The sequence below is a fragment of the Leptinotarsa decemlineata genome, unplaced genomic scaffold (genome assembly GCF_025532065.1).
Source record: "Leptinotarsa decemlineata unplaced genomic scaffold, Ldec_3_MD MMD2_tig00026336_RagTag_RagTag, whole genome shotgun sequence".
Classification (NCBI taxonomy): Eukaryota; Metazoa; Arthropoda; class Insecta; order Coleoptera; family Chrysomelidae; genus Leptinotarsa; species Leptinotarsa decemlineata.
In genome coordinates, this window is record NW_027412692.1 from 5282832 (window position 1) to 5309306 (window position 26475).

General features: G+C 34.3%; 2 protein-coding genes across 2 annotated transcripts; both read left to right on the top strand.

Moving 5' to 3' along the window:
- Window positions 1-300: 300 nt before the first annotated feature.
- Window positions 301-11036, top strand: LOC111517731 (uncharacterized). Its single transcript, XM_023173982.2, has 4 exons — window positions 301-356; window positions 3252-3310; window positions 3389-3554; window positions 7939-11036. Exons 2-4 carry the CDS (start codon window positions 3253-3255, stop codon window positions 8162-8164), a joined length of 450 nt encoding a protein of 149 aa, XP_023029750.1. The 5' UTR covers window positions 301-356; window position 3252; the 3' UTR covers window positions 8165-11036.
- A 4462-nt stretch (window positions 11037-15498) lies between these two features.
- Window positions 15499-25199, top strand: LOC111517721 (uncharacterized). The gene is made up of 3 exons (XM_023173968.2): window positions 15499-15633; window positions 20033-20198; window positions 24901-25199. Exons 1-3 carry the CDS (start codon window positions 15579-15581, stop codon window positions 25133-25135), a joined length of 456 nt encoding a protein of 151 aa, XP_023029736.1. The 5' UTR covers window positions 15499-15578; the 3' UTR covers window positions 25136-25199.
- Window positions 25200-26475: the final 1276 nt, after the last annotated feature.

The window sequence follows — 26475 nt, forward strand, 5'->3', positions numbered from 1 at the left end:
AAAACTAATCTTTCGAAAACACTTTGACAACACCACAACGTGTTTCGCTAAGCAAGTTAGCGTCTTCAGGAGATCATTATGACTCAGTCATAATGATTCCAATAGATTCAAAACAGTACCTTTATGCCTCTTACCAACAAACTAAACACGCTAAACAGGTGAAACTGTGAATATATGTTAGAGATGAGTGCCCCAATATGAACAAATGAAAAAATTGCTAATCGAATGTAGGTAGCTTACGAAATTTGAAAATTCACCTTATTTTTTTAACAAACCTCGTATAGAAAGTGAATTCGATATATATAGTCATTCAGTGCCACTCTACTTACATGGTGTTTGGTTCTTCATCTTAAAAAGTAAGTTTTTGAATTTCTATGGTGATTTCAATCCTATCTGAGCTCGCTTCTTATTTTTGAAAGGAATTATTTGGAGCTTGTGTTTTAATATTTGTAATGAATACCGTTTGGAGAAAATTATTTTGAAATTTTTGAATTTGTAGTCATTTCAAAAGATTCAGCTTTAGACTTGTAAGTTACCCCTCTCGAATGTAAAATGAAAGACAAAGAATTTCATCAACATCGTTCATTCAAAGATTAGTACATTATACCAGCATTTTTATTTATTTATTTATTTTTTCAACGGCAAAGCCAATTTACAAAAACATATTTTACAAAGTGTGAGGAACTACAAAGTATTTTTAAATGCTCATGTCTGATGTCTACATTACAATTTTACAAAACATTCAGCAATGTGTGGAATACAAAATATTAACAAATCCTTATGTCTGGTGACTATATTACTAAAAGATGAAACAAATCTGTTACTCACAAAGAAAATGGTAAGGTAAGAAAAGCTTCGAAAACGCTATAGCGTTTTCAATTAATTTTTATAGACCTGAAGTGATACATTAAATAGATCTAAGTTATTATGATATTGATTTCTCAGCTTCAAAATACGAGGCATCGGACTGTTCAAAGCATAATTGGTATACAAAAATTAATATGATGAATGTCAGGATTTCTCGTATCTTTTTGTTTAATATGAAAAGTTATTAGTTGAAGTAGTTCTGGGCAGTTTATCGCACTATTAATTAATTTGAAGAGGAAACCAAAGTTCATAAAAATCCTTCTTGTAACGCTTGATCACGCTACGGTGTTGGGTTGTCACTGTGATAGTCCAAGAATTCGGCTCCGGCTAACTGAGTGAAGACGGGAGTGGGGTAAATATACAAGTTAAATTATAATTGTGGGCGCCAGGTAATATTACCCCATGCGAATGCTTGTCTGAACCGTGTTTTAAACAAAAAAATTATAAATACTTCACGAAAATGTCATATTATTTGTCAGTATATAAATTCATATCAATAAATAATATATATGTACATACAATTTGTATTTAGAGTTGAAATATAATTAAGTCACGATCGAATGTGGCAGAAATTAATATAGGTTCCAAGATAACCAAAATAAACCATAAATAACACCAAAATTAAATAGCCGCTAGCTTTGGATCCAGAGCGAAAGGCGCGTATCACGCATTCGCTCGACTCTGTTTTCTCAGAAGTGCTCTAATAAATATCATCACTATTTTATTTTTTATATCAGAATGATCATAAATATACTCAACGTGGCAATCTTTATTTGTCGCTAGTATGTCCTTCTAAAGCAAATTCAAATCCAAGATAGAGTGGATGTAAACATTGACATGCCCTACGCACGTGATATTGAAAGTCCCAAGAATTGGCCAGGGTCGTATTCAGAACCAACATCTTGTTGATCGCAAATGCTATATCATACTTAGGAAAACTTTTTTATAAATACGAGTGAAATGCACAAGTTTTGCAGTTTAACGGGAAACATACAGATAATATGTGTAATATAAAAAGATTTTCATTGGATTTTTCACAGCGCACTCAAGCATTTTATGAAAAGAGACGTAATTATTTCTTTATTGATAATTTTTATTTTATGTAAAATCAAAAGGAATATTAATCAAAATTATTCAACCGAATGAATTTGTCTCTTCATTAGTAGTGTCATCCTCACCAATCTGAATTATCAGTGGCTCGATTTGTGCCTCTATTATGTTATCAAGCTTCCACATCTTTGTCTCGACTTCCGCAAAATACACCCTTGAACATAATGTTATTCCTCATGATTACTGCATAAATAACACACCTCTTCAAATAAGCACTCACCAAAGGGATCTTGGTGTCACATTTGACCCTAAACTGAGTTTCTCCTTCCACTATGACACAATAACATGCTCAGCCAAACGGATGCCAGGGCTCATTTATCGTAACTGTAAGAACTTCCGTAACAGAGACAGTTTTTCAACTCTTTTCAATGCATACTGCAATGCATGGAATATGCCTCCCTTATATGGTCACCCATATACAATGTCCACATAAACAAAATCGAGTCTATACAAAGAGGCTTCATCAAATATATTACTTACAAGCTAGAAGTTTACTCTGAACAAGGCATCGACAACAGAATACTACTGAATAAATTTAATCTATTATCCCTTCAAAACCGAAGAACCTACTGCTCTATAATTTTCATTTATAAACTAGTGAATAATCTAATTGACTGTCCCGAACTACTTTTCCACTTCAACTTTCATATTCCACGAATCAATTCTAGAAATGAACTGACTTTTTATCTACCAAATTCTAGAACAGATATATTACTCAAGTCACTAGTTGTTGCAATGAGCAAACTTTACAATCAACTCTGTGAAAATCTCGACATTTATTATGAACCTATTGGTTAAGTTAAGAACCACGTTAAGAAACTTTTACACTCTAGTCAAAATACATGAGCCCAAATTGAAAGTTATTCTACCGTGTGAGCTTATTACTACTACTGTATTACTGCGGAATTATGTTTTTTTTTGTAATACACCTGAACTATGTTTTCACTTGTTAGCTCTATATCTGACTTATGGTTTTTTTTTCAATTACTTTCCTAGCTTACTGCACACAAGTGTTCCATCTAATTTTCTGCTTAACTCTCCTAAATGATTACTTTATTTTATTTTTTGTTTACTCGCTTCAGGTGTTTCTAGTTATAAATTAGTATTGTATTCATGTATATGTGTATGTATATATGTATATATGTATGTGTATTGTGTGTATATAGGCAGATATAAACTGTAACATGCTTGTTAATAATAATAGTATGTCTTGTTATTGGAATTTATTCCTGTTTAGACATTAAACAATTTTTTTTTATATTATTGATTTTCAGAATGGCTTCGAACTTTTCCAGTTATTTGTTCTTCCTCGTTGTTATCGCTATATTGACCTGTGAGTTCACATACATTATTTAGTGATATTCTGATTAGGTAGATACTACCAGATAGTTGAACTCTTGATCACTTTCAGGTCTGACGGAGGCTCAAGTACGCATAAAATCCAAGAAAACAGGATTAGTCTTTCAATACAACGGGACTAATGTCGAAGTTGCTGAGCCTAACGATTCTGAGGGTCAGAAATGGATTTTGGAATGCAGTCAAAAAGGCCATTTCATAATCAATAGTAACAAACAAGGGTGAGTCTACACGTGATGAAAATCAAAACATTTTGATATCTGTAAAAATTATCTCCCCCAGCTTGCCTATGCAGTAAAACGCTGCCAGAAGAACTTCTTTCCTGGATATTACTATCAGGAATATTCAATTTCGTTTCACAGACATTTGTGTGAGATTGAATCGCAGGGAGACAAATCTGGTGAATAAGGTGATTGAGGCATGATTACTGAGTTGGTTGTGTCCAAAAGATTATGAACAAGCAATGACGAATGAACAGGTGCAAAAGCCATGAATTGTTCTTCCACCATACCGGAAGTTTTGTTCGTGTTGCTTACAGCAAGCGGGGCATAACTCCCATATAACACCCTTTCGAATCGTACGACAGTGTGGCAAGAACTCCTGATACACAACGCCACGGTAATCGAAGAAAATAGTGAGCAAAACCTTGACACGTAATCAAGTTAGGTGTTTGGTGTTTGTTTATAGTTTTGGCTCTCCGGTATCTTCCATTGGGACACTTGGACTTTGGTTTAGATGTCATAACCATACATATACCGATGATTCATCACCAGCTATGACCCTTCAAAGTGAATCTGGATCGCCGACAATAGCAACCGATATGCCAACATCCTCAGCGACTTCTCAGTTAGTGATTTGAGACGATTTTCCATAACAATTTTCCTCACTTTCCCAACATTTTCATTGGTTGTTGATGTGGTAGGTCACGTTTGCCACCATATGCCACTGTCAAAATTTCAAGTGTTTTTGAGTACTTGATTACATTTTTCACACAAATTTTGATGAAAATTCTTTGATCGATTTTTTTCGATAAAAGAAAATCGTCGAACAAGCAAAACACCCCCAACGTTTGGTTACAGGTGATTGACAATGTTTCATGATGAATTTCATTGGTTCGGACTTCCATTGACTGATATTATATAAAATGATTTGGAATCAATGAGATAACTGAAAAAGAAGAATTAAAAATGAATAGCTGAAAATAACAATTGCATTAAGCAAAAAAACCTGAAATGAAATGATAGTGAAATAAAATACAAGTGAAAATAGAACAATTGAAAAAAAGAATTGAAAATTAAAAATTGAGAGATTCCAAGCCAAGTTCCTCAACGACGTTTCGATTGTTAGTATCCACAATCATCTTCGGGTAATGACTGGACTAATTCCTCCGAGAGATGACTATTCATGGGTCATTCGAGTACTTTCACTTATCTTCGCTTTCCTTTTTCTGCTTCACTAATTTAGTGGAAGATGCCCGTTTGGCGGGAGTTGGCCAGTTTTCCATATGTTGCGTATCTCTACGCTAGCTTGGCTGAATACATTGTTGGACAACATGTACAAGGCTTCTTTGAATTTTCTCCTGAACCGATGTTTCTTCCTGTGTATGATCTCGCTGTGTGTGTTTCTTGTGCTCGGCAATGCAAACATTCAATGGCCCCTTAGTTTCACCGATATAGAATTTTCCACACTCACAGGGTATCCGGTGAATGCAATTCTTGGAATCGTAGTCCACGTTTGGTGGTCTGGTTTTCGTGAGGCTTCTATGGAGAGTGTTTCCGGATCTGAAGCAAGTTCTGATGTTGTACTTGGAACCAATTCTTCTCATCCTTTCCGATAATCCTCTGATGTAGGGAAGTGCAAGCACTGGTTGTGACGGCTTCTCTTTCGTGCAAGGCTCCTGCTGTCTTTTAGCCAAAGTCTGTTCTATCATCGCTTTGGAGTAGCCAGTCCGTTGAAAATAATCTAGTTCCTTCTCGAGACCTTCCTTCGTATTATAGAGCCTGATAGCACGGTCTAAAAGAGTCTTGATGATTCCTCTTTTCAGTCGTTTGACGGTGGTTGGATTCGTTGTTCAGATACTGTTTCGTGTGAGTGAGTTTTCGGTATACCGGTGTTTCCCACTTAGTGTCGGCTCTATTCACCAATACGCCTAAGAATTGCAATTCGTTGTGGACTTTCTTCTCCATTGTGAAAGTGATGGATGTGTTTCAGGAAGGCGTCTAGTTCAGTATTTCCATGATTCCATATCTTGAAGGTATTTTCAACGTATCTCAATCAGACACGAGGTTTCTAGTGGGCTTCTTCAATGACCAGAGTTTCAAACCACTCCATATGTATGTTGGCTATGACTGGTGAAAGTGGCGATCCCATTGGCAGTCCCTCATCTTTTGTAAAGAATTCGTCCTTCAGTTGGTAATAACAGTTTCGTACACAGCACCTAGTAATTCCATATTTGCTTCTATCCATTCTTAATTCTTCTATTTTTGTTATCTCAGGGATTTCGAATAATTTTATATACTAACAGACAATGGAAGTCCAAACTAATGAAATTCAAAACACTCCTAATTTTTATGCCTCCCACCAACAAACTGAACACGCTTAACAGCTGAAACTGTCAATATATGTTCGAGACGAGTGTACCAACATAATAATAAAATTTTAAAAAATCGCTAATCGAATCTACGTAGCCCGCGAAATTTGAATATTCACTTAATTTTTTGAACGGTCCACGTATGTTCAAGTAACTCTTTATTGTAAATTCATTTCAAGTAAAAATTTTTCCCGGTGATTTTATAGAAATATAAGGGATTCACCATGAAAATACGAAAGTTTTCAGTAAAGCACATTATAACGGTTACGGCATTTTTTTTCTTTTTGGAATTATTGGGAAGGGTTCTAGGTATTTTTAACATTTACAAATATTGAGGAAATTCGGTACACGTTGGGAAAAATTGAGTGGAATTATTTGTTATTCAATAAAAAACTATTCACTCCACACAAAAAAACAATAATTTTTTCCTATATTCTTTACGGAGACATTGGAAAGAAAATATTTCAAAATATTTTTAGAGTTCGGAGAAAAAAATACCCCATATCTATATTTATTTACATATTATTGAAGAAATCTATTCAATTTTGGGTCTTCTGTCATACTCGTGTTTACTCTACTATGGTCTTTATGATAATGTATTCGGATATTTCCTGAGAGAAATTGGTTTTCCAATAAATCTTGAAAAGTTCAATTTTTTCAGTAATAATGGTAGCAGGTTTTTGTTTCCTGGCTATTATAGTAATCGCAAAATGAGTTCGATCTTTTTTGAAGAGGCAAAGTAGCTTCGATTAGTAGGGAATTCCTGGGTCATGATGATTAGGTTTTTGAACATCCCATCCAATTGACACATCTGAAACCGTTTCATAACTTTTCAATCCAATCATTGTTCAATTTGATATTCATATTAGCTCACCTGGCGGACTCTGTACAGTCTTAGAATTAATTAACGTTGTGTTATCAGCTAGCTTATATAAACTTTTTTATATTGTGTTCATAGAGTACGAAGTTTCGTTATACTGATACGGCCAATTTTGCCAGGTCATATTCATGCTCAGCAGTAGATTTTGGGACTAGAAATTTCATAACTTCGCTATCCTGTCAGATTTTTTTCAATAAATGTTCATTGCAGAAAGACATAAATTGGTAACATCTTATGCAATAGATGAGTGGTAATTTCAAGGGCATATAACGATAGCATTTTGATAGCATTTTATTCAAACCTCATTAGTATTCATCTTAAAAAAATTTTTTTTGAGCAAATTGTCAAAATATTCTTTGTGAACCTCCTCATAGCGAGTCTATTTTCGGTAATTCTCTCCCTACGTTATAGTATTGTACCCGGTTGCAAAACATGAATATTCGAATCAATATAGCAAAGGAAAAATTGAGAGAAGCCAAATCCGTGTAACGAGCAGACCATTCCTACGGCTATCAATCCACATGCCTCGGTATGTCTCATTCAACCAATCCCTTACCGGTCTGAAATATGTGGGGCTCAACATCTTGTTGAAAAAAAAAACTGAATTTTTTTTGCCACAATTTCTTGAATCCGTAACTCCGTATAACTCACCATTACTGATTTTTCTCTAGATATATGGAACCAACAGTAGACCTGGCAACATGTTCGATATCTTCATCTGCGGTGCATTGATTCGCAATATTCCGTAGAATAATTGCATTACGGTTTTTTGTGAAAGTTTTGACCTTCTCGCTCAAGTTATTATAAATGATACTGTGATGGATATTGTTGACTTTGTTTTATAATATGCGCATGCATTTATAATATGCGCATGCGTGTGATTATGCGAATGTGCGTTCAATCACAAATGCTATAACCTCAATTGTCTTTGCACGCACCATGACAACTGTTATAACCTAACAAACCGAGCGTCGTCGATTTGTTTGGTTTTTTCTCTACTTTTCAAATATAACATATTTTAATAGTTATTCTGCTATTCCGGGCGAAGACAAACTTTGCTTTGTTTTATATATGTGAATATTGGTGCTCTTCACTTGATCATATGAAGCTAAAAAATATATTTTTATGATTTCAGTTTAGCAATGGATATAAAGAAAGGCTGCAAAATTGGTCAAAGCGTCATGGTTTATGATAAACATTCAAGGCAGAATCAGCAATTCTTCATTAATTCCGATGCAACTATTGGTACAGCTTGCGATGCAAATCTTATTCTGTTGGTGAAGGATAGAAACGTAGAAGTAGCACCAAGAGACAATTATTTTGATTTTGACATACACTTTGAAATTGAACCAATTGAATGATCGAGAAATGTTAATGAAAAATACTGTACTTGAGTACAATACTTTCACTAAATGATAAAAATTAAATATACATACAGGGCTTTTCATGATGAGCGTAAATTAGCCGTTCTGGCAAACTATTCAACGGATCAACCTGAAAATTCCACAGTATGCATAAGTCAATATGACCTACACGCCTAAAATATTTTAGGCGAAGCGGCGTTGTCGCTTCTACTATAAAGTAGCGGCTTCTTTGATTTGTCAAATCATATATATATATAATATCATATTATGATTCATTATCACTTTGTCAACAAATTCATATACTATTTCCCTATACCTATCTATTACCGTTTAGAAGATATAAATTAATTTCGATATTTTTTTTACCAAACACTAAAACGATCAAATTTGAAATGAAGTGGAGTGATACTATGAGGATCTTCACTCCGAGTCATATTTTCATTTGCCTCATACAGGGTCTTCAAAAAATGCAGATACTTTGATCTCATGAAAAAATGAGTGGAACTCAATTTTTTCAAATGGAACACCCAGTATATTTCAACATTTTTGAGTTCTACATCCAATTTTAGATTAACTTTGTTCAGATAATACTATTTCTATTTTGAACTGTATTCGAGATAAACTGTTTCAAACGGAAATTAACATGGTTTCCTTGTTCATCACTCATTTTAGTAAAACAGATTTCGTTTGATGTTTCTCAATTAGTCACAGATAAAACAATGAAAAGATAAATATTAAAATACTCCTCAACCATCGAATGAAACCTCTCTTCAAACAATAGTTTCATTAACGCTGAAACACGAACTGAAAATAATAAACCCATAAATTAATGAGTTAAGTCAATCGTCAGTGTATTTCAGAATATGTTCAAACACATCTCCACCTCTACTTAAACAAACAAGTAGTCTCTTCAAAAGATTGTCATGTGTAGCGCTTCTGATCAAGTCTGGAGTCAAACTATTGAAAGCAGTTGTAACTCTCGATTTCATATCTTCCATTGTTGCTATTGGAGTATAGTAAACCACATTTTTAATGAAACCCCACATGAAATATTCTAATGGTTTGTCATCTGGTGTTCTAGGAGGCCAACGAAAAGGTTCATCATTACCAATCCATCTGTCTTCGAAGATTTCGGTTGAAGCTTCGCTGACTGAATGAGAATTATGGGGTGGAGCACCATCCATTTGGTACCATACACGTTCTCTTCCTGGTCTATTATTCAAAATCATTTGAATTCCATTCCTCAGTAAATCTTCATATTTTGATGCATTCAAATCATCATCATAAAATTCGATATAAAAAATTGACTCATTCTTTATGGCACAAAATACATTGAATTGCCATCTTTCATGAAAACCCCTTTGGCGGACAACATGGGGATTTTCTGGCGCCCAATGATGACTGCTGTGTCTATTGAAAACTCCATTTTTTGTGAACTTGGCCTCATCTGTCCATATGATATTGTCAAGGAAATGTTCATCCTCTTGAGTCTTGACAAGTAACCATTCAAAGAATTCCACTCTACGAGGTAAATCAGTCTCGTTCAAATGTTGAACACAGTAGAACTTATAGGGATGCCATTTATGCTTATTAGGATTTCGACAAATTGTCACGTAGGGTATACCTATCTCCCTTTCAGCCTCGTGCAGAGAAGCATTTGGAAATGCATGAAAGTATCCCAAAACTGTTATATCATTGTCATCATCATCCACTTTAGTCTTCTTAGGAATGATTTTTGGACGGAAGGTTCCATTCAACCTATAGTTTTTTAGTAGTCGATTTATCACATTATTATTGGCTTCGGAAGTTGTGGATATCTTTCATGAAATACTCGGCATGTTCTACTTGCAATTCTATTGCACTCACTATGAATTATTGATAAATTCAAGAAATCTTCATTACTGTAACCTAATCTTGACATTATTCTATTATAATTGGTAGCTATTACAATCATTCAAAACCACCAACGAAAGTCTGACGTTAAATAATTGGTTTATTTATTTTTCCAAAGCACACTATTAAAAAATATAAATGTGTACTGTTGTACGTTAGAGACCAATACCTCAATGTATACAAATTGTGACTTTTTCTAAGGTAGGTACATACCAATTTCGAATTGACTGATCTGAGACAGTTGAAAAACTGGATCAAAAAGAAATATTACTAAGTATTAAAAAAATGTTGAATATCCAAAATAAGTGATGAATTGAAAAAAACGAGCAAGAAAACCACGTCAGTTTCCGTTTGAAACAGTTTATCTCGAAAACGGTTCAAAATAGAAATAGTATTATCTGAACAAAGTTGATCTAAAATTGGATGTAGAGCTCAAAAATGTTGAAATATACAGGGCGTTCCATTTGAAAAAATTGAGTTCGACTCATTTTTTTCATGAGATCAAAGTATCTGCATTTTTTGAAGACCCTGTATGAGACAAATGAAAATATGACTCGTAGTGAAGATCCTCATAGTATCACTCCATTCCATTTCGAATTTGATCGTTTTAGTGCAAGAGAGTTCAAGATTATCAGCATTTATAAAAGTTCATGTTTGTTAAAAAAATTATCGAAATTAATTTATATCTTCTAAACAATAATAGATAGGTATAGGGAAATAGTATATGAATTTGTTGTCAAAGTGATATTGAATCATAATATGATATTATATACGGGGTGTTCCATTTGAAAAATCAAAGAAGCCACTACTTTATAGTAGAAGCGACAATGCCGCTTCGTTTGAAATATTTTAGGCGTGTAAGTCATATTGACTTATGCATACTGTGGAATTTTCAGGTTGATCCGTTGAATAATTTGTCAGAAACGGCTAATTAACGCTCATTAACGCTCATCATGAAAAGCCCTGTATAATAATATGTCGTGTTATTTTCCAATATTCACTCCAACTGAATGGCTTATCTCGAAGGCTGATATATGATAACCAAATATACATAATTAGTAGCTACAGAATTTCGAGTCTTAATCATCGTCAGGTGACACTTATTAATTCATGATGCAAAAAACAGAACTTCTACATAAATAAGTGTTTTACCCTGGTTGTGGGATACATGGAACATGAAAAATGTTAAGGGTTACCTTCATTCCGAACCATGGGAAAATAGGATAGGATTTGGCAGGGGCTAGAGAGCAACAGAAAAATTATATGATAGATATATTGTCATTTGAAGCTCAGTTTATTTTGTTACTGCGATTTGATTTTATATGTGCGGAATCTGGGACGGGTGGGTCGAAAAATGACACTTATGCAAGTCACTCTATTATTTTTTCTGGAAGTTTAAAAAAACAGGTGGTATCACAGTGTGAAAACAAAGAAAAATTTTGAAAGAATAACATTTGTTATTGGTGTGTAGATTGTTCAGAGTCCTATTAATTGTTATGAGTATAATACGAATTTAAAACAAAAACATCGATTTCTCTCCTCAACTCTATTGAGTACATAATTGAAAATACAATTTCTCGCATATGATCGTATAATAAACGCTTTTGAGTACAGTAATTCGATTCACACCAGAACAAAAATACCTTCTCTCGACGTGCATCTCGACGTCAGTATTTTTTCCAGTGTAGGAAAAGTGTTTTGAATAGATTGAGTTGATGCCAGATATTGTAATTCTACCTATAACAACAACATTTATTAAATAAAATCAGTCATTATAGAAATTGAGACTTGAATTCTTGATATGGAAGCAATTTTCTGCACACTCCAGCAGGTTCAATTGAACTTCGGAATGAAAGAATTTATTAAGAAAAATGTTGAGGTTATATTACAATATGCCATTGAAAAAATGAAGTCTTTTATAGGTTTATCGCATGTTTTCAACTGAATATTTTGAAAATTCATCACGGAATCAAAAGAAATTTGATAATTTCGTAATTCTGTGGCAACATTTGTTAATCGAAAGCCAAAGAGGCTAGTATACCTATATTTCAATCGATTTGAAATAATCGAAAATAGTTTCGGCATTATGAAAAGAAATCAAAAAAGAAAGAAATAATAGAAGCATAGCCAATATCAGTTCTCTCTTCATAGCAGAATTCAACTTGCCTTAACTTGCAACCACTGTCAGCAAGGTTTTCGCAGAAACACATCTAACGAGGGAACAGAAGCTTCAATTTGTCGGTAGATCCAAGGGATTTCGATAAATGGTGGATCTGAATTTTAATCCGTTTTGATTTACACTGACCACTGAATCTAGTTAATATTTCACACTTTGACAAAGTACGCCAATATAAAAACAATATTTTCATCTACCGAATTGTAGTGTTATGTCCAACAATATAGATGTAGGGGTCGCTTCACTGAACGAGCTACACAGGAAACGACAAAATGGAAATTGTTGAAAAATACTTTTCTGAATTGTCAAAATTGTGTTTTTAATTTTCCCATGTAAGTGTTCCTGATTTCGAAAGAAAAAAGTTAATGATGACACACCCCTTGTGAAGATGCCGTATCAAAGAGGCTTCCTAAGGCGACCTAGTCAAGTACCAATTATAAAATATGGTACTCGTTCTATACCTAGCTTTTTCAGATGGGAAACGTAAAGTTTGTATTAAGTTTCTACAAAATGGTTACCTAGATTCAAAAACATATTTCATTACAATTATTACTCGCAGAATAATGAAATACATTCCTGGAAAACTAATTGTTTTCAATTTCACTGTTTACTAGCACTCAACCGAAGCTCATTGATCTGGGAGTGAGATTAGCGAATTTTTCATATTGGCCTAGAAATTTGAATGATTTTATATATTACGCTGTTGATGTGTAAGACCTATCATCACATGTCACCATCATGTATCTTCGAAAACAAAAGAGCTATATTTTTCAAAAACACCTCACCATGGAAATTATTAAACTTTAAAACTCAAACATTTTGAAAAATGACCAACTAGATTTGGATAGATCATCATTATTGAACTTGTTTTCTTAAAAACCAAGAAAGAATTATTATTGATGTAGATGTGAGGTAATATGCTTCAGGTGGTCATTATTGAATAGGTATAGTCCAAGTAACCGATATAGTAATTCTTAAAGCTATCGGCGAAGTCAAAGGACAAAAAAACCAATACAAAGAAATGATGCCGCTACGAATTAGTCCATGTGGACTGAAGAATTGGCGGTGGGTATTGGATAATTTTTACTAAACGAGTTTTATGATTGGCTGAAGAGTCATAAAACAAAATTTGAAGTCATGTTACGGTGACCAATGGAATGTGAGGATGGTTAGAAGAGTCGTGTTGTCAATGTTCAGTTTGAGTGTTGAAATTCGATATTGGTGAGGTTATAATTACTTGAAATTTTTGTTATTTGTTCAAAATGTGGCGTCCTTGGACAAGTACTAATAGTAATAACGAGTGTGATAACAACGCAGACTTTTTCCTGTGTAGTGATTCCAATAGCGCTAGTGAACAATGCGAAAAAGAGATACCAGTGAACAAGATTCGAATGCATTTGAATATTGATACACAGAAATTATGTTTCGATGTATATAAGAATCTACATATCAAGTTTGGTTTCGAGGGAAAAAAATTATTACAAGCAACATCAGATTTGACCGAAATTCCTCTCTCAACTGTACGTAAAATAGTCAAAAACAAACCTTATGAACACAAGATGCGATGCGATACGGGGTTACCAAAACATTTAGATGCTCATCTAATAAAATCATTGAAAAAACAATATACGACTGTTACAAAAACAATGAGATTCCAACAATTGAAATCATAAGGAAGAAATTGAATACTTCCGGCCATAACGTGAGCTGCTGTGACAAAACTCTTCAGAATTGGATAAAGAAACTAGGATTTAGATTTCAAAAAATAAACAAACGTCAAGCAGTTATGGAAAGCAGAAGAATAGTGGAATTACGTAACAAATACTTAGAACAAATAACTGAATATAGACAAAAATAACGGCAAATTTTTTATTTGGACGAAACTTGGTATGACACTCACGACACAGTTACGAAAACTGATGGTTCTTGAGGACTGCAATGTTGACTATCATAAGAACATGGAAGCTAATATTTTTGAGGAATGGTTTGAAAACACATTGATCCCAAATTTGGATCCGAATAATGTAATAGTTCTTGACAACGCTTCCTATCATTCGCGACAGCTCATCAAGGTACCGAATAAAAATTCGGAAAGATGAAATACAAAGTTTTTTAATGAATAACACTTTGTATTTTGAAGATAACTATACCAAAAACCAACTACTTGAAGTTTTACAGACAAAAACATTTGAAAAAGTGTATGCCCTTGAGAGTACCTATTGCTGAAAAGTATGGACACACCATATTGAGACTTCCCCCTATTTTTGTGTTTTCAACCCCATCGAGTTGATTTGGGAAAAATTGAAACAAAGCATCAGGCGTAAAAATAATTTTCCAAAATTTGATAAAAAGGTGATAGAGCTAGTTAAAGAAGAAGTATCTAATATTACCGAATAAAACTGGCAAAAAAGGATTAAAAAAGTAATTTAAGTTGAAAAAGACTATAAGGGGATTGGAAACTTCCTTATCAATGGTGGAAATAAATTCATCACTGAACTATACCTTAGGTAGAGGGTTAGGTAGTTTTTTGGTTACCTTATGGTTACCTGTAGTATATAAATAATAATGTAAGAACAACTTGAAGTATTCAATCACTAGAAAAAGCTACCGTACTGTGCTAGCGAAATATGTTTTGATATATTTTTCAAATAAAGTTTGTGGAGATCAAGTCGTGGGGTGTAGTTTTTGAAATTACTATGGATCTTCATCAAGTAACGGCCGAATCAATCAGGAAAAAAAAGAGCTAGAGTTGATTTTTTTCGTTAAAAAACTTAAAAAAAATAAACATTACCACAATGCAACATACTCTGTCTATCATGATTTACGAATTTCGCAATCATAGACTCAAATTTGAGTTAATCGTGCATATTTATTGATATTAAATATGACAAAGAACTATATTTTTCGAGTCTTTATCCATTTGAAGATGACATCAGAATCATAAACTATATTCATTATTTAGGGATGTGTCTGTTACTCAAATGGCAACTTGACTTAAATATGGTAATATAATCCATTATTCTATGTAAAATTCTACAAAGATTTTCTAATAAACCTTTGCGCGAAAATATGAATATTATCAAAGATATGCAATGGTAGGTACATGAAAAAGAACTAAGTATATGTTCGATAAGGAAACTTCATGATTTCTTAATGCACTTAAAAATATAGATTCATATTTATGTAATCTTTCAGGTGGAACTGATTGACGATAAAATTCTGTAGGCTCTTCATTTTATTCATTAGACCACAGATCTACTCATATATAAATTGCGAATTAGAATAGAATCAAATATTCGTGAATGTGAAGTCACATCCAGAAGTCAACCCCGAATATACAAAATGGCAACCAGTCCAGTAATCCTGTTTTTCATCATATGTATCAGTTCGATGTATTGTAAGTTGATATCATACTAGTGGACATTTAAAAAAACACGCTTATTGATTTCTCTATATCTTTGAAAAAGTGTATTGAAATTTTCAGTTTCTCTTCAGGAAAATTATATTTTCAATTTTATTCTGGAAGAACATACAAGACCAAAAAAGTAAATTGAACCAAAATGATTTTTATATATCAGAAATCTCTTACTAACCTTATAGGACTACTTATTTCACTCTTCTGATATTATATCCGCATCTTCTTCACTCTCTGAGGTGTTGTTTCTGTTCATTCTCATCAACTCATTTTTAGGGCAGTCATTTGTGAAAAAGGTATGGCTGTTTTCAGAATTATCAGTCCTGGATACAGCTATAGATTAAAGTATTTGTATTCTATCTGTTTCTATCGTGAAAGATCTTGCTCTGTCTATTTATTCAATCGATTTTTCTCATATCTATTTTATGACTATCTTGCAAAATTATATTGGCAACGACAGATATAATCTTATTCAGTTTAATTCTGTCGAAATGGCGTTTCCGCTTTTGTTTCAATATGGAGAGTTCCATAAGAACGTTTTAGGTTGTGGAGCTCCGTTATTAGTAGGAATCATATTTCTGGCACTGCAACTGATCCTCCTTCTGAAGATCCCAAACTGTCATTTATGGAATATTCAAAATGTAACCAACTTTTCCATTATTTTGCTGAGTCATTTTCTATCCTCAGTGGTTTTGGTGGTTGGACAAAAGGTACTGGTGTTGTTTCATGAGAAGCAGTCGACTGGCTTACATAGTGGCTGTAAACTTGAAGAGAAGTTTTCAAATTCTACAGCTGGTGTTGCTATGGCCTTCTTGGTTTTACGTTGTAGAGCTCCGTTATTAGTAGGAATCATTTCTGACACTACAACTGATGCTCCTACTGAAGATCCCAAACTGGCGTTTATGGATTTTTGCTCTTGAGAGAAAAATATTCAAAATGTAACCAACTTTTCCATTCTTTTGCTGAGTCACTTTCTATCCTCAGTAGTTTTGGTGGTTGGACAAATGGTATTGTTGCATAAGAAGCAGTCGACTGGCTTACATAGTGGGTTTGAACTTAAAGAGAAGTTTTCGAATTCTGCAGCTGGTGTTACTATGACCTTCTTGGTTTCAGGTTGTAGAGCTCTGTTATTGGTAGGAATCATATTTCTGACACTACAACTGATCCTACTACTGAAGATCCCAAACTGTCATTTATGGATTGCATATTGGATGCAACCCATAGAATGCGGGTGGTACAGCTTTTTTTATTCACTCATTTATTCAGAAGCAGACAGACAGGAGTACCCAGTTGCATCAACAATCAAATGTATCATTCAGTTAGAGCAGACAGTCGTTGGTTCACAGATGGATCAAAAACACCTTCCGGTTCTGGTGCAGGTGTTTTTAGTCGCAGACCTCGGACAGAGATATCTACCTGCCTAGGAACCTATGCGACTGTATTTCAAGCGGAAATTTACGCTATTGAATTGTGTGCGGAGAGATTGGATAAATCCAACCTCATTCACAAGTCAATAAAAATATTCTCGGACAATCAAGCGACGTTGGAAGCTCTTGGCTGCTACCAAGCAAAGTCTAAATTGGTAGTAAACTGCCAAAAACGACTATACTCGATAGGAAGACTTAACAGATTGTCTCTGGTCTGGGTTCCTGGCCATACTGGCCTGGAAGGCAATGAAGCTACGGACTCTCTTGCAAAGGCGGGTGCTGCAAGCGGCTTCATTGGACCAGAACCTGTCATTGGCATCGCTTTGGGCTTAATACTGAACACCTAGATGGCAAGAAGATTTATGGACCTCTGGCAGAATCTTCCAGGATTGGCTCACTCCAAGGCGTTTATTCACCCTTCGAAGCTTGATTCCAAACAGTTGTTGGACTACAGTAGGGATGAACTACGATGTCTAACAAGCTTTCTTACAGGTCACTGTCATTTGAATCACCATATGCAGAGACTTGGACTGTCAGAAGACAGTGTGTGTCGCCTCTGTCTAGAAAATGATGAAACAGCAAACCTATACTTTGTGCCTGCCTCGCTGGGGACCGAATCAGGTTCTTTGAGTTCGGCAGATCCGTACTCTCACCATATGACTTGAAAGACCACTCACCATACAAACTAATCGGCTACGTTAAGAAGCTGGATTCATTTGGCCGAGTGTGAATAGGTGTGAGCCACAATAAACCCTTGTGGGTTGCGGTGGAGGGTCGAATAGACCCACTCACTTCAGACCTACCTACCTAGTGTTAACATAGTAATTATAGTTACAAAATAAGATATTTGTTCTAACACAGAACATTCGAAAATATATAAAATGACTGATCTAAAACAAGAGTAGATAGAATACAAATGCAGAATAAACAATGCGAGGAAAAAATTGATTTCATGTATGCCAAGTAGGAATTATTTTTTCTATCTGATGCACAGGTAGTTTACATTGTTTCTAATAATCTATAAGATTGGTTGAATAAACGAGAATAATATTCAAATTTCTTCCACTTTCAAGTTCCTGGACAATAATCGTTGAAACCCAGGGTTTTCACAAATATACTTGGGTTGTAGAATGGTGTTATCGAAATAACTTGCTAAATCCGGTTGAATGTAAGGTCATGTTCTACAGTTTAAAAACGAACATCTTGATCTTTGATCATTCAATAGAAAACGTTTTTCTCGTGAGACCAGAAACATCTACTGATCTTGGCGACACAGTTAATAGGCATATCGATAATGTTGTAACTTCCTCCTGTCGTTTGTACGGATTAATTGCGCATAACAGTAATGATTTCCAAGAAACTTCGACCTTAAAAACTCTATTCTATGCTTTCATAAGATTAAAGTTAGAATACGCATCAGCCTCTTTTATCAGTATCATATAGAAAGAATAGAAGCAATTCAACGACGATTTTTTAAACTGCTAAGCCTAAAAACTGATGGCATTTATACTCCCTTAGGAACAACCCACTCTGAATTGCTACAAAAGCATAACTTTATCAGTCTCAAAAAAAAGGCGTGAATATTATAGTGTTGTACTAACATATAAAATTATCCAAGGCATAGTTGACTGGAATTGACTGAATTACTGGAAAAGTTTAATATTTGTATTCCTGAAATCTGTTCCAGACACCCGAGTACTTTCTATATAAAAACATCTCGCACAAAAAATGTTCTGGAGAATTCTTCGATCCATACCATGAGTAAAGTGACAAACTCTGTTAGCGATGATTTACATATATTCAGTTGCAAACTGTGTAGTCTTTATAGTCACCTGTTTGTGATGTATTTATTATACTCTGTTATTTCCTGCTCTATAATTGGGCTATGTCCTGTAGAGTACTGTATCACAAATTGATAAATAGATAAATTATATATATTTGAGAAATCCATTTTGAATTTATTCAAATTCTTCTGTACAACTAATGTGTATTTCAGCCTGATTCAAATAAGATCAAAAAATAAATAATTTATGATATTTATATAAGTGAACTCAGCTGTTGAAAGCTTGATAAAACTAAATTCCTACTAAATACTGAAGTTCTTGGATACATTGAAAATATCTCAAACCAGAGCCCGAAAACGAAGCATTCACCATCCAACACCGTATAGAGCTGTTTCAAACCGCTTTGCAAAGGACCGCCTTGTGGAGCCTCCAAGGAAAGTAAAATCAAGCTATACAAGCATGGTTCAGCCTAGCACTACTGATGAGACGTTGTCTTGCTGCGAAAGCTCGTGTGAAAGACAAAGATGAATATCGTTTGGCGATGCTTGTTCTTCAAGGACAGTTAAGTACAATAAAGCATTCGGCGTCTAGCCTAGCACCATTGATGAGACTTATGTCGTATCGAAACAGTGCTGGTTGTTGTTGTATGGCGAAAGTTATGTTTTTGGGTTCTGGTTTCAACTAGTTGTCTTACGGTGAAAGACAAAGATGGATCTAGTTTGGTGGTCGATGTCATAGCTTGACTTTGCAACGGACCGCTTCGGGAAGACTCGTTAATTTTTGACATTCGTGCCCTCACGAAGACCCAACAGATGGCGTCAAAGCTTTAATCTCAACGAGGCAATAATTCAACTTTGCTTTCAAATATGTCATTTTGCACTTTCTTGTCTTGTTTTTGAACGGTTATGTGTAACAGCAGCTATAATAGCTGAACATCGCCTATTCACCATTCTCTGTTCACTAATGTTCATTTTCAATTATGATGAATACGGACCTGTTGTTAATATTATTATTTTTGTCATCATTATCATCACTAATAAGTTGTTTTTACTCTTCAGTTCTTTCGAAATTGTAAACTCAGTCGCACTATTCTCTTACTATACCAAATAATGAAAGGAGAAGGATATGCTTGATTTTCTTTGTGAGTTTGAATAAATCGATGTTTTTCAGGTCTTGCCGATGATTATGTCATCATACAGTCTAAAACGTCGGGAATGGTCTTAGATGGAAACCACTACTATGTCAGAGCAAGGCTGGCAGATGGTTCAATAGGTCAAAAATGGAATTTGACGTCTACTAAAATTGGACGATTTATAATAACCAATGCTAGAAATGGGTGAGTGAAAAAAAATATTTTAGTTTCTCACTGAACAGTTTCACCATACAAGAGTTTTTTCCAAGTGTTCGATATTATTAAGTTCAATTTATATTATTATTAATATAGTAAATGAAAGAGGTGAAATTTCACTTACGTCTAAAACAATGGTGGACATCCGAGATACTTGCTCTATCCCTGTTCTTTCTATGACCGACACATCTTTGTATAGAGTTGATTTTTTTAAATCGATTGCTTCCTTCTTTTTTTTGCGAATGCAATTGACAGAGGCGTATTTTTATTCGAAATACTGGTGCCAGTTGAATGACAAGACAATGTATACGTATAAATGCTAAAGTCAATCACTCATTCATCCCTGTTTCTCCGTACTGATGAGTCCTAGGAAGCTAAAATTTGGTATATACAGGGCTATTCAAATTCGTTTCTCTACATGGGGATCTCGTAAACACTCTATCTCTTATCGTAAACGATAAGAGATAGAGTGTCGGTTGAATTATGGCAAAGCTGCGTATTTCAGAGACCTATTCAATCATGTAAAAAAAATCGAATATAGCTCTTTTGGTTCTGAAGATATACAGAAAAAACCAAAAAATTCCGAAATTATTCTTTTGCCTATAACTTCTTTATTCACAAACATATTGAAACTCTGTACACATTTTGCTATTGGCACTTGATGTGGGCTATCAGAATATGTCCATGAATTTTTTATGCAGGGTGTTATCTGACTTGGGCTACCCCATCTTCGAATTTTTGAATACGAACCTGTATTTTTTGTTGTAGTTTTTGTATCTTCGATGTTCACTTCATATTGAGAAATTGAATTTTATTTTATATTTTGGAATGTTTCGGTATATTTGATTATAATTGTGTGAATTAATCCTTTTTGAATTACGGACCAGGAAATTGATTGACTGAGTTGAATAAAAACACAATAGCAACTTTCACGTCTCCCTATGTACCGTAGAATTTTTCGAGCTCTGAGCGTTTTCTACAATGAACTTCGAATAGGAAAACCTTTTATGATTATCTGAAACATATCTACATCAAAAATATATTATGTGTTTTAATAAGCAGAAAAAGAAATGATAGCAATAATAACATCCGAAACGAACACGATAATTGTAATGAAAACTGAAATGAAGTCATTTATATACACAAAAAAATTAATGGCACCATAAACGTTCGAATTGGAGTCCTTCCATTTCGAGACAAATAGTGGGCCAATATAATGGCCTGCAAGATCACCAGATCTTACTATTTTGGACTATTTTCTATGAGGGACATTGAAAAATAGGATTTACCGTGGCAGAGAGATAGAAAAATTTGCAAGACTCAAGATTGAGAATTTTGAATGATTTCGCAACAATGCAGCAAATAAGCGTGTTGAGGGCAATAAATAATTTGAAAAACCGAGTTCAAAAATGTCTCGAAATGGAAGGACTCCAATTTCAACATTTATTGCGTCATTAATTTTTTTGTGTATATAAATTACTTAATTTCAATTTTCATTACAATTATAGTGTTGGTTATGGAAGTTATTATTGCTATCATTTCTTTCTCTGCTCATTAAAACACATATAATATATTTTAATTTATTTTTGTTGTAGATATGTTTCAGATAATCATAAAAGGTTTTCCTATTCGAATTTCATTGTAGAAAACATACAGAGCAATGGAAATATGAAAAAGTATGAATAGGTACCTAAAAATGAAAAAAAAATCCTCTAAAAATTCTATGGTGTATAGGGAGACGTGAAAGTTGCTATTGTATTTTTATTCAACTCAGTCAACCAATTTCCAGGGCCGTAATTTGAAACGGAATAATTCACCCAATTATAATCAAATATTACCGAAACATTCCAAAATATAAAATAAAATTCAATTTCTCAGTATGAAGTGAAAGTTTACGATCCAAAAACTACAACAAAAAATACAGGTCCGTATTTAAAAAATCATAGATGGGGGCGGTCCAAGTCAGATGACACCCTATATAAAAGATTCATGGACATATTCTGATAGCCCACATCAAGTGCCACTAGCAAAATGTGGACAGATTTTCACGTGGACGAATAAAGATGATGTAGACAAAAAAATAATTTGGGATTTTTTGGTTTTTCCTGTATATCTCAAGAAGAAAAATAGTTATATTCGATTTTTTTACATCATTGAATAGGTCTCTAAAATACGCAACTTTGCCACAATTTAACCGACACTCTTATCGTTTATGAGATCTCCATGTACAGGCGCGAATTTGAATAGCCCTGTAGAAGCTTCTTAGGTCTTAGATACGAACTAAGAAAAAATTTTCTGATAATTCAAATGGGGTGCGCCCCTGTGAGGGTAAAAGTGGCGCGTTTACATATGAAAATTACCTTTTCATCACTGTTTCGCCGTACCACTATATTTTCGGAGTCTGAAATTTTGTATGTAGATTCGTTTTATGTTGTTGTGCAATAATAAAGAAATTTTAAATATTTCAACTGGGGCACCAGCCGCGGCGTGAAAAGGCGTGACCATGAAACAAAATTATCTTTTCTTCACTGTTTCTACATGCCTTAAAATTTTCGGTGGGTGAATTTGTATTTAGTATTCAATCCCATAAAAATTTAACTCTCCTGGATGAAGGCATCCCAAGTGTGGAGAAAGTGGCCGAACTATGGTTCACAACGAATAAATTGGACCTAAATGAAAGTAAAACCCAACGAATCGTTTTCTCGTCCAATAGAAATATTTCCGAGAACCAGTCAGTGAAGTTGCTTGGTATAACCCTAGATAATAGATTGAATTGGCAACCTCATATTGATAGTGGTAGAGTAGCTAAGAGATTACGGGGCAAATGGCAACATCGCCTCATGGGAAATACCATGTAAATTTGGAGTAAAAAGCCAAGCTCCGTTTTGCAAATTTTTGTCTCAACATGGGAATCTCCATAAGACAGTGTTGTCAGATTTCCCCCAATCCACAAGATTTCATACACCACTCAGATGTCGCACGATCCACTATATTGAAAATAAAAATAAAATAACTCTGCGCGCTCGACCCAATACTATCTAGCATTAAAGATGAAATTCAATCATTGTCACCCTCGTGTGGGTTGAATAATTTTCCAAACTACCTGTTCCACATTAGAAAGTAGGGTCTGTGTGTGTAAACGGCCGGGAGCCGTGATGTTGTGACCGATTTAAGACAGGTGTTGAAATGAGAAGATTAAATAACGTGCATTTGATAGACAATATTGTGAAATCTCGTGAAGTATTAACCTAAAAATTATCAACTTGAGTTGTGTCAAGGTTAGGTTAAGACGAATTGTAATTTAAGACATAGGTGTTGGAGTAGTATGAACTGAAGGGAGTAAATAACATGCATTTGTATAGGTAATATTGTCGAATTTCGTGAAGTATCAATCTGAAAATTATCAACTTGAAATGTGCCAAGGTATGGTTAGGGCGAATTGGATGAATATAACAATTGACAGTAACTTTTCCTATTATAGCAAAATCTGACCTCATATTTTCGCTTTGAAACCTCATTGAACTATTGAGACAGCGTCGGAATGCAAAGTTAAAGGTTATAAAATAATTAGAGATAAGTATTGAGAAAAGTTCATTGCATGTATTCAAATGATTCAACATGAATCAAACCAATAAAGCACAAGTGATAAGAAATAAGAGTTCAGAGAGTAATTTCTTGTTGTTAGTAACTATCCAATGGAATTTGAGATCTGAATCTTGTGCAATGTTATAATCATTGTGACGAATAAAAGAACAGTCATTATTTAGGTCTATTTTATGTAGGGAAAACACTGAAAATATTGAAATTGAATTACAGAATATGTATTCGGAAGAGAAATATTTTAGGATTGAGAAAATCTTGGGGTTTGGTTAGAATTCACATTTAAATTATGAAATTCTTCAATGGGAAAATTCACCATATGCTATGACAGCTTTTCGAATTCAGAAACGTGCTGTGAGAATAATGGTTGGTGTACCATATAAATCTTCATGCAGAGAATTATTCAAACATTTCAAAATAATGTGCCTTCCTTCTATCTATATATACCAAAGTCTCTTAGAAATGCATAAAAGGAAATCTGAATTGAGCCAGAACCTCAATATCCACAACTATAGTACTAGGGATGCCAAACATCTGAGACCTCCTAGGTACAAACTTGTTATGACTCAACGCAATTCTCTTAATTTACCGAGTTACTGGAAAAATCTGAGTTTTCAGTCTTTCAAAATTATTGTGAAAAATCACCTAGTGAATACCAATCACTACTCGGTCGACAAATTTTCAAACTATGCTATTAGTGATTCTCAGGTATAGCACCAACCATTTTAGAATTCAGGTTCTGTTTCTGACATGTGATTAGTTGACGTGCACAATCACGATGTATTTATTGATTTTGTTTTATATACATGTGATAATGTCGATGATATGCACAATTATAGTGCCCAATGCTCGTGATTTGTGTTAATTATGTGTTAATCATATTATGTAAGTTATTGTTAATTATATTTTTCATGTACTTATATTGTGACTTGCTACAAATATATGTATACATATAATGTGGTTAAATAAATGAATTGAAATGAATTGAATTGAATCAGCATTGCACCCGTGCGGAGCCGGGGCACGTCACTGGTACCCAATATATGGTTGATATTACTTTTGATTATATTAAATTTCGTATTTGTTTCAGGCATGTTCTGGATGTTCAACATGGCTGCAAACTTGGAAATACGAGTAATGTGATTGTTTATAAAAATCACTTTGGTAGAAATCAGGAATTTTATATAAATAGTGATGGAACGATAGTTTCGTCCTGTGATAATAATGAAATTATCGAAATGAAGGATGGAAAGGTTGAAGTATGTGGTAAAGAAGAACCTTGCAGTAGCGGGGACGTATTTTTCAAAATTCTAGAAACCAAATGAAAACCTTTCTTCATCTGTATTTGTTGTGCAAATTCGTTTTTGTGGAATAAATAATCAAAAACTTTTTATTTTGACTTTTTCACAATTTTTATCTCTGTCATATTCCAAAACTCTGTCTTATAAACTTACCAATTTACATTATACTAAATCTTGAATTCTTGATCTTCAACTGAAACCTGTTACTACTTATCTGCCTGAACTATTACTGATTTGCTGAATTATACGAATTTACGACCATGTAAACATATTTTTGCGATAAAGTAACGGTGTATTCAAGTAACACTCTATTCTGAGATTTTCATTGGATAGCTAACAACACAGCAACAATTTCATTAGTTCGGACTCCCATTGTCTAATATGATATAAATTTATTCGAAATACCTGAAAGAATCTGTAAAAAATTAAAAATAAATTAGCTGAAAAATATTATATTACACAAAAAAATTTAGATTACAATGAAATTAAATTCAAGCAACAACCAAGAAATCAACAAATTGAACGGTTAACACGAGAGAAAATTGAAAAAATTATAAACATGAAATAAAAATTTAAAGTTAAAAGCCAATAACCTTCACGACGTCGCGATTGTTAGTATCGACAATTGTCTTCTAGTGCTTTCACCTATCTCCTCTTCCCTTTCACCGTTTCACCGGTTTTAGCGGGAGCTGACCGTTTGGCGGAAGTTGGTCGTGTTCCGCTTGATTAGAGGTTTCCATATGTCCCGTATCTCTACGCTAGCTTGGCTGAATGCGTTGTTGGACAACATATATGCGGCTTCTTTGAATTTTCTCCTGAACCGGTGAATGATTTCAGCTTGAGCCCACTTGATGTTATGTTGATGAGTCCAAACATGCTCTGCTTTCTCTCGCTGTGTGTGTTTCTTGTCCTCGGCAATGCGAACTTTCAATGACCTCTTAGTTTCACCAATATATGATTCTCCGCACTCGCAGGGTATCCGGTAATTGCAATTTTCGGAATCGCAGTCCGCGTTTGGTGGCCTAGTTTTTGTGAGGCTGCTACGGATAGTGTTCCCAGATCTGAAGCAGGTTTTGATGTTATACTTGAACCCAATTGTTCCTATTCTTTCCGACAATCCTCTGATGTAGGGAACTACAAGTACTGGTTGTGGCGGCTTCTCTTCCTTGTGAGGCTATTGCTGTCTTCTAGCTAGTGATGTTCCACCATCCCTTTGTAGTAGCCATTTCGTTAAAGGTCATCTTTGATGACGTCTAACTCTTTTTCGAAACCTCCCTTCGTATTATAGAACTCGAAAGCACGGTCTACTAGAGTCTTGATGATTCCTCTCTTAGTCGATTGATGGTGGTCGAATTCCTGGTTCA

Coding starts and splice junctions, on each gene's coding strand:
- LOC111517731 (XM_023173982.2), top strand. CDS start 3,253: ATGGCTTCGAACTTTTCCAGTTATTTGTTCTTCCTCGTTGTTATCGCT. Junction 3,311..3,388: donor TGTTATCGCTATATTGACCT/GTGAGTTCACAT, acceptor GATCACTTTCAG/GTCTGACGGAGGCTCAAGTA. Junction 3,555..7,938: donor ATCAATAGTAACAAACAAGG/GTGAGTCTACAC, acceptor TTATGATTTCAG/TTTAGCAATGGATATAAAGA.
- LOC111517721 (XM_023173968.2), top strand. CDS start 15,579: ATGGCAACCAGTCCAGTAATCCTGTTTTTCATCATATGTATCAGTTCG. Junction 15,634..20,032: donor ATGTATCAGTTCGATGTATT/GTAAGTTGATAT, acceptor GATGTTTTTCAG/GTCTTGCCGATGATTATGTC. Junction 20,199..24,900: donor ATAACCAATGCTAGAAATGG/GTGAGTGAAAAA, acceptor TATTTGTTTCAG/GCATGTTCTGGATGTTCAAC.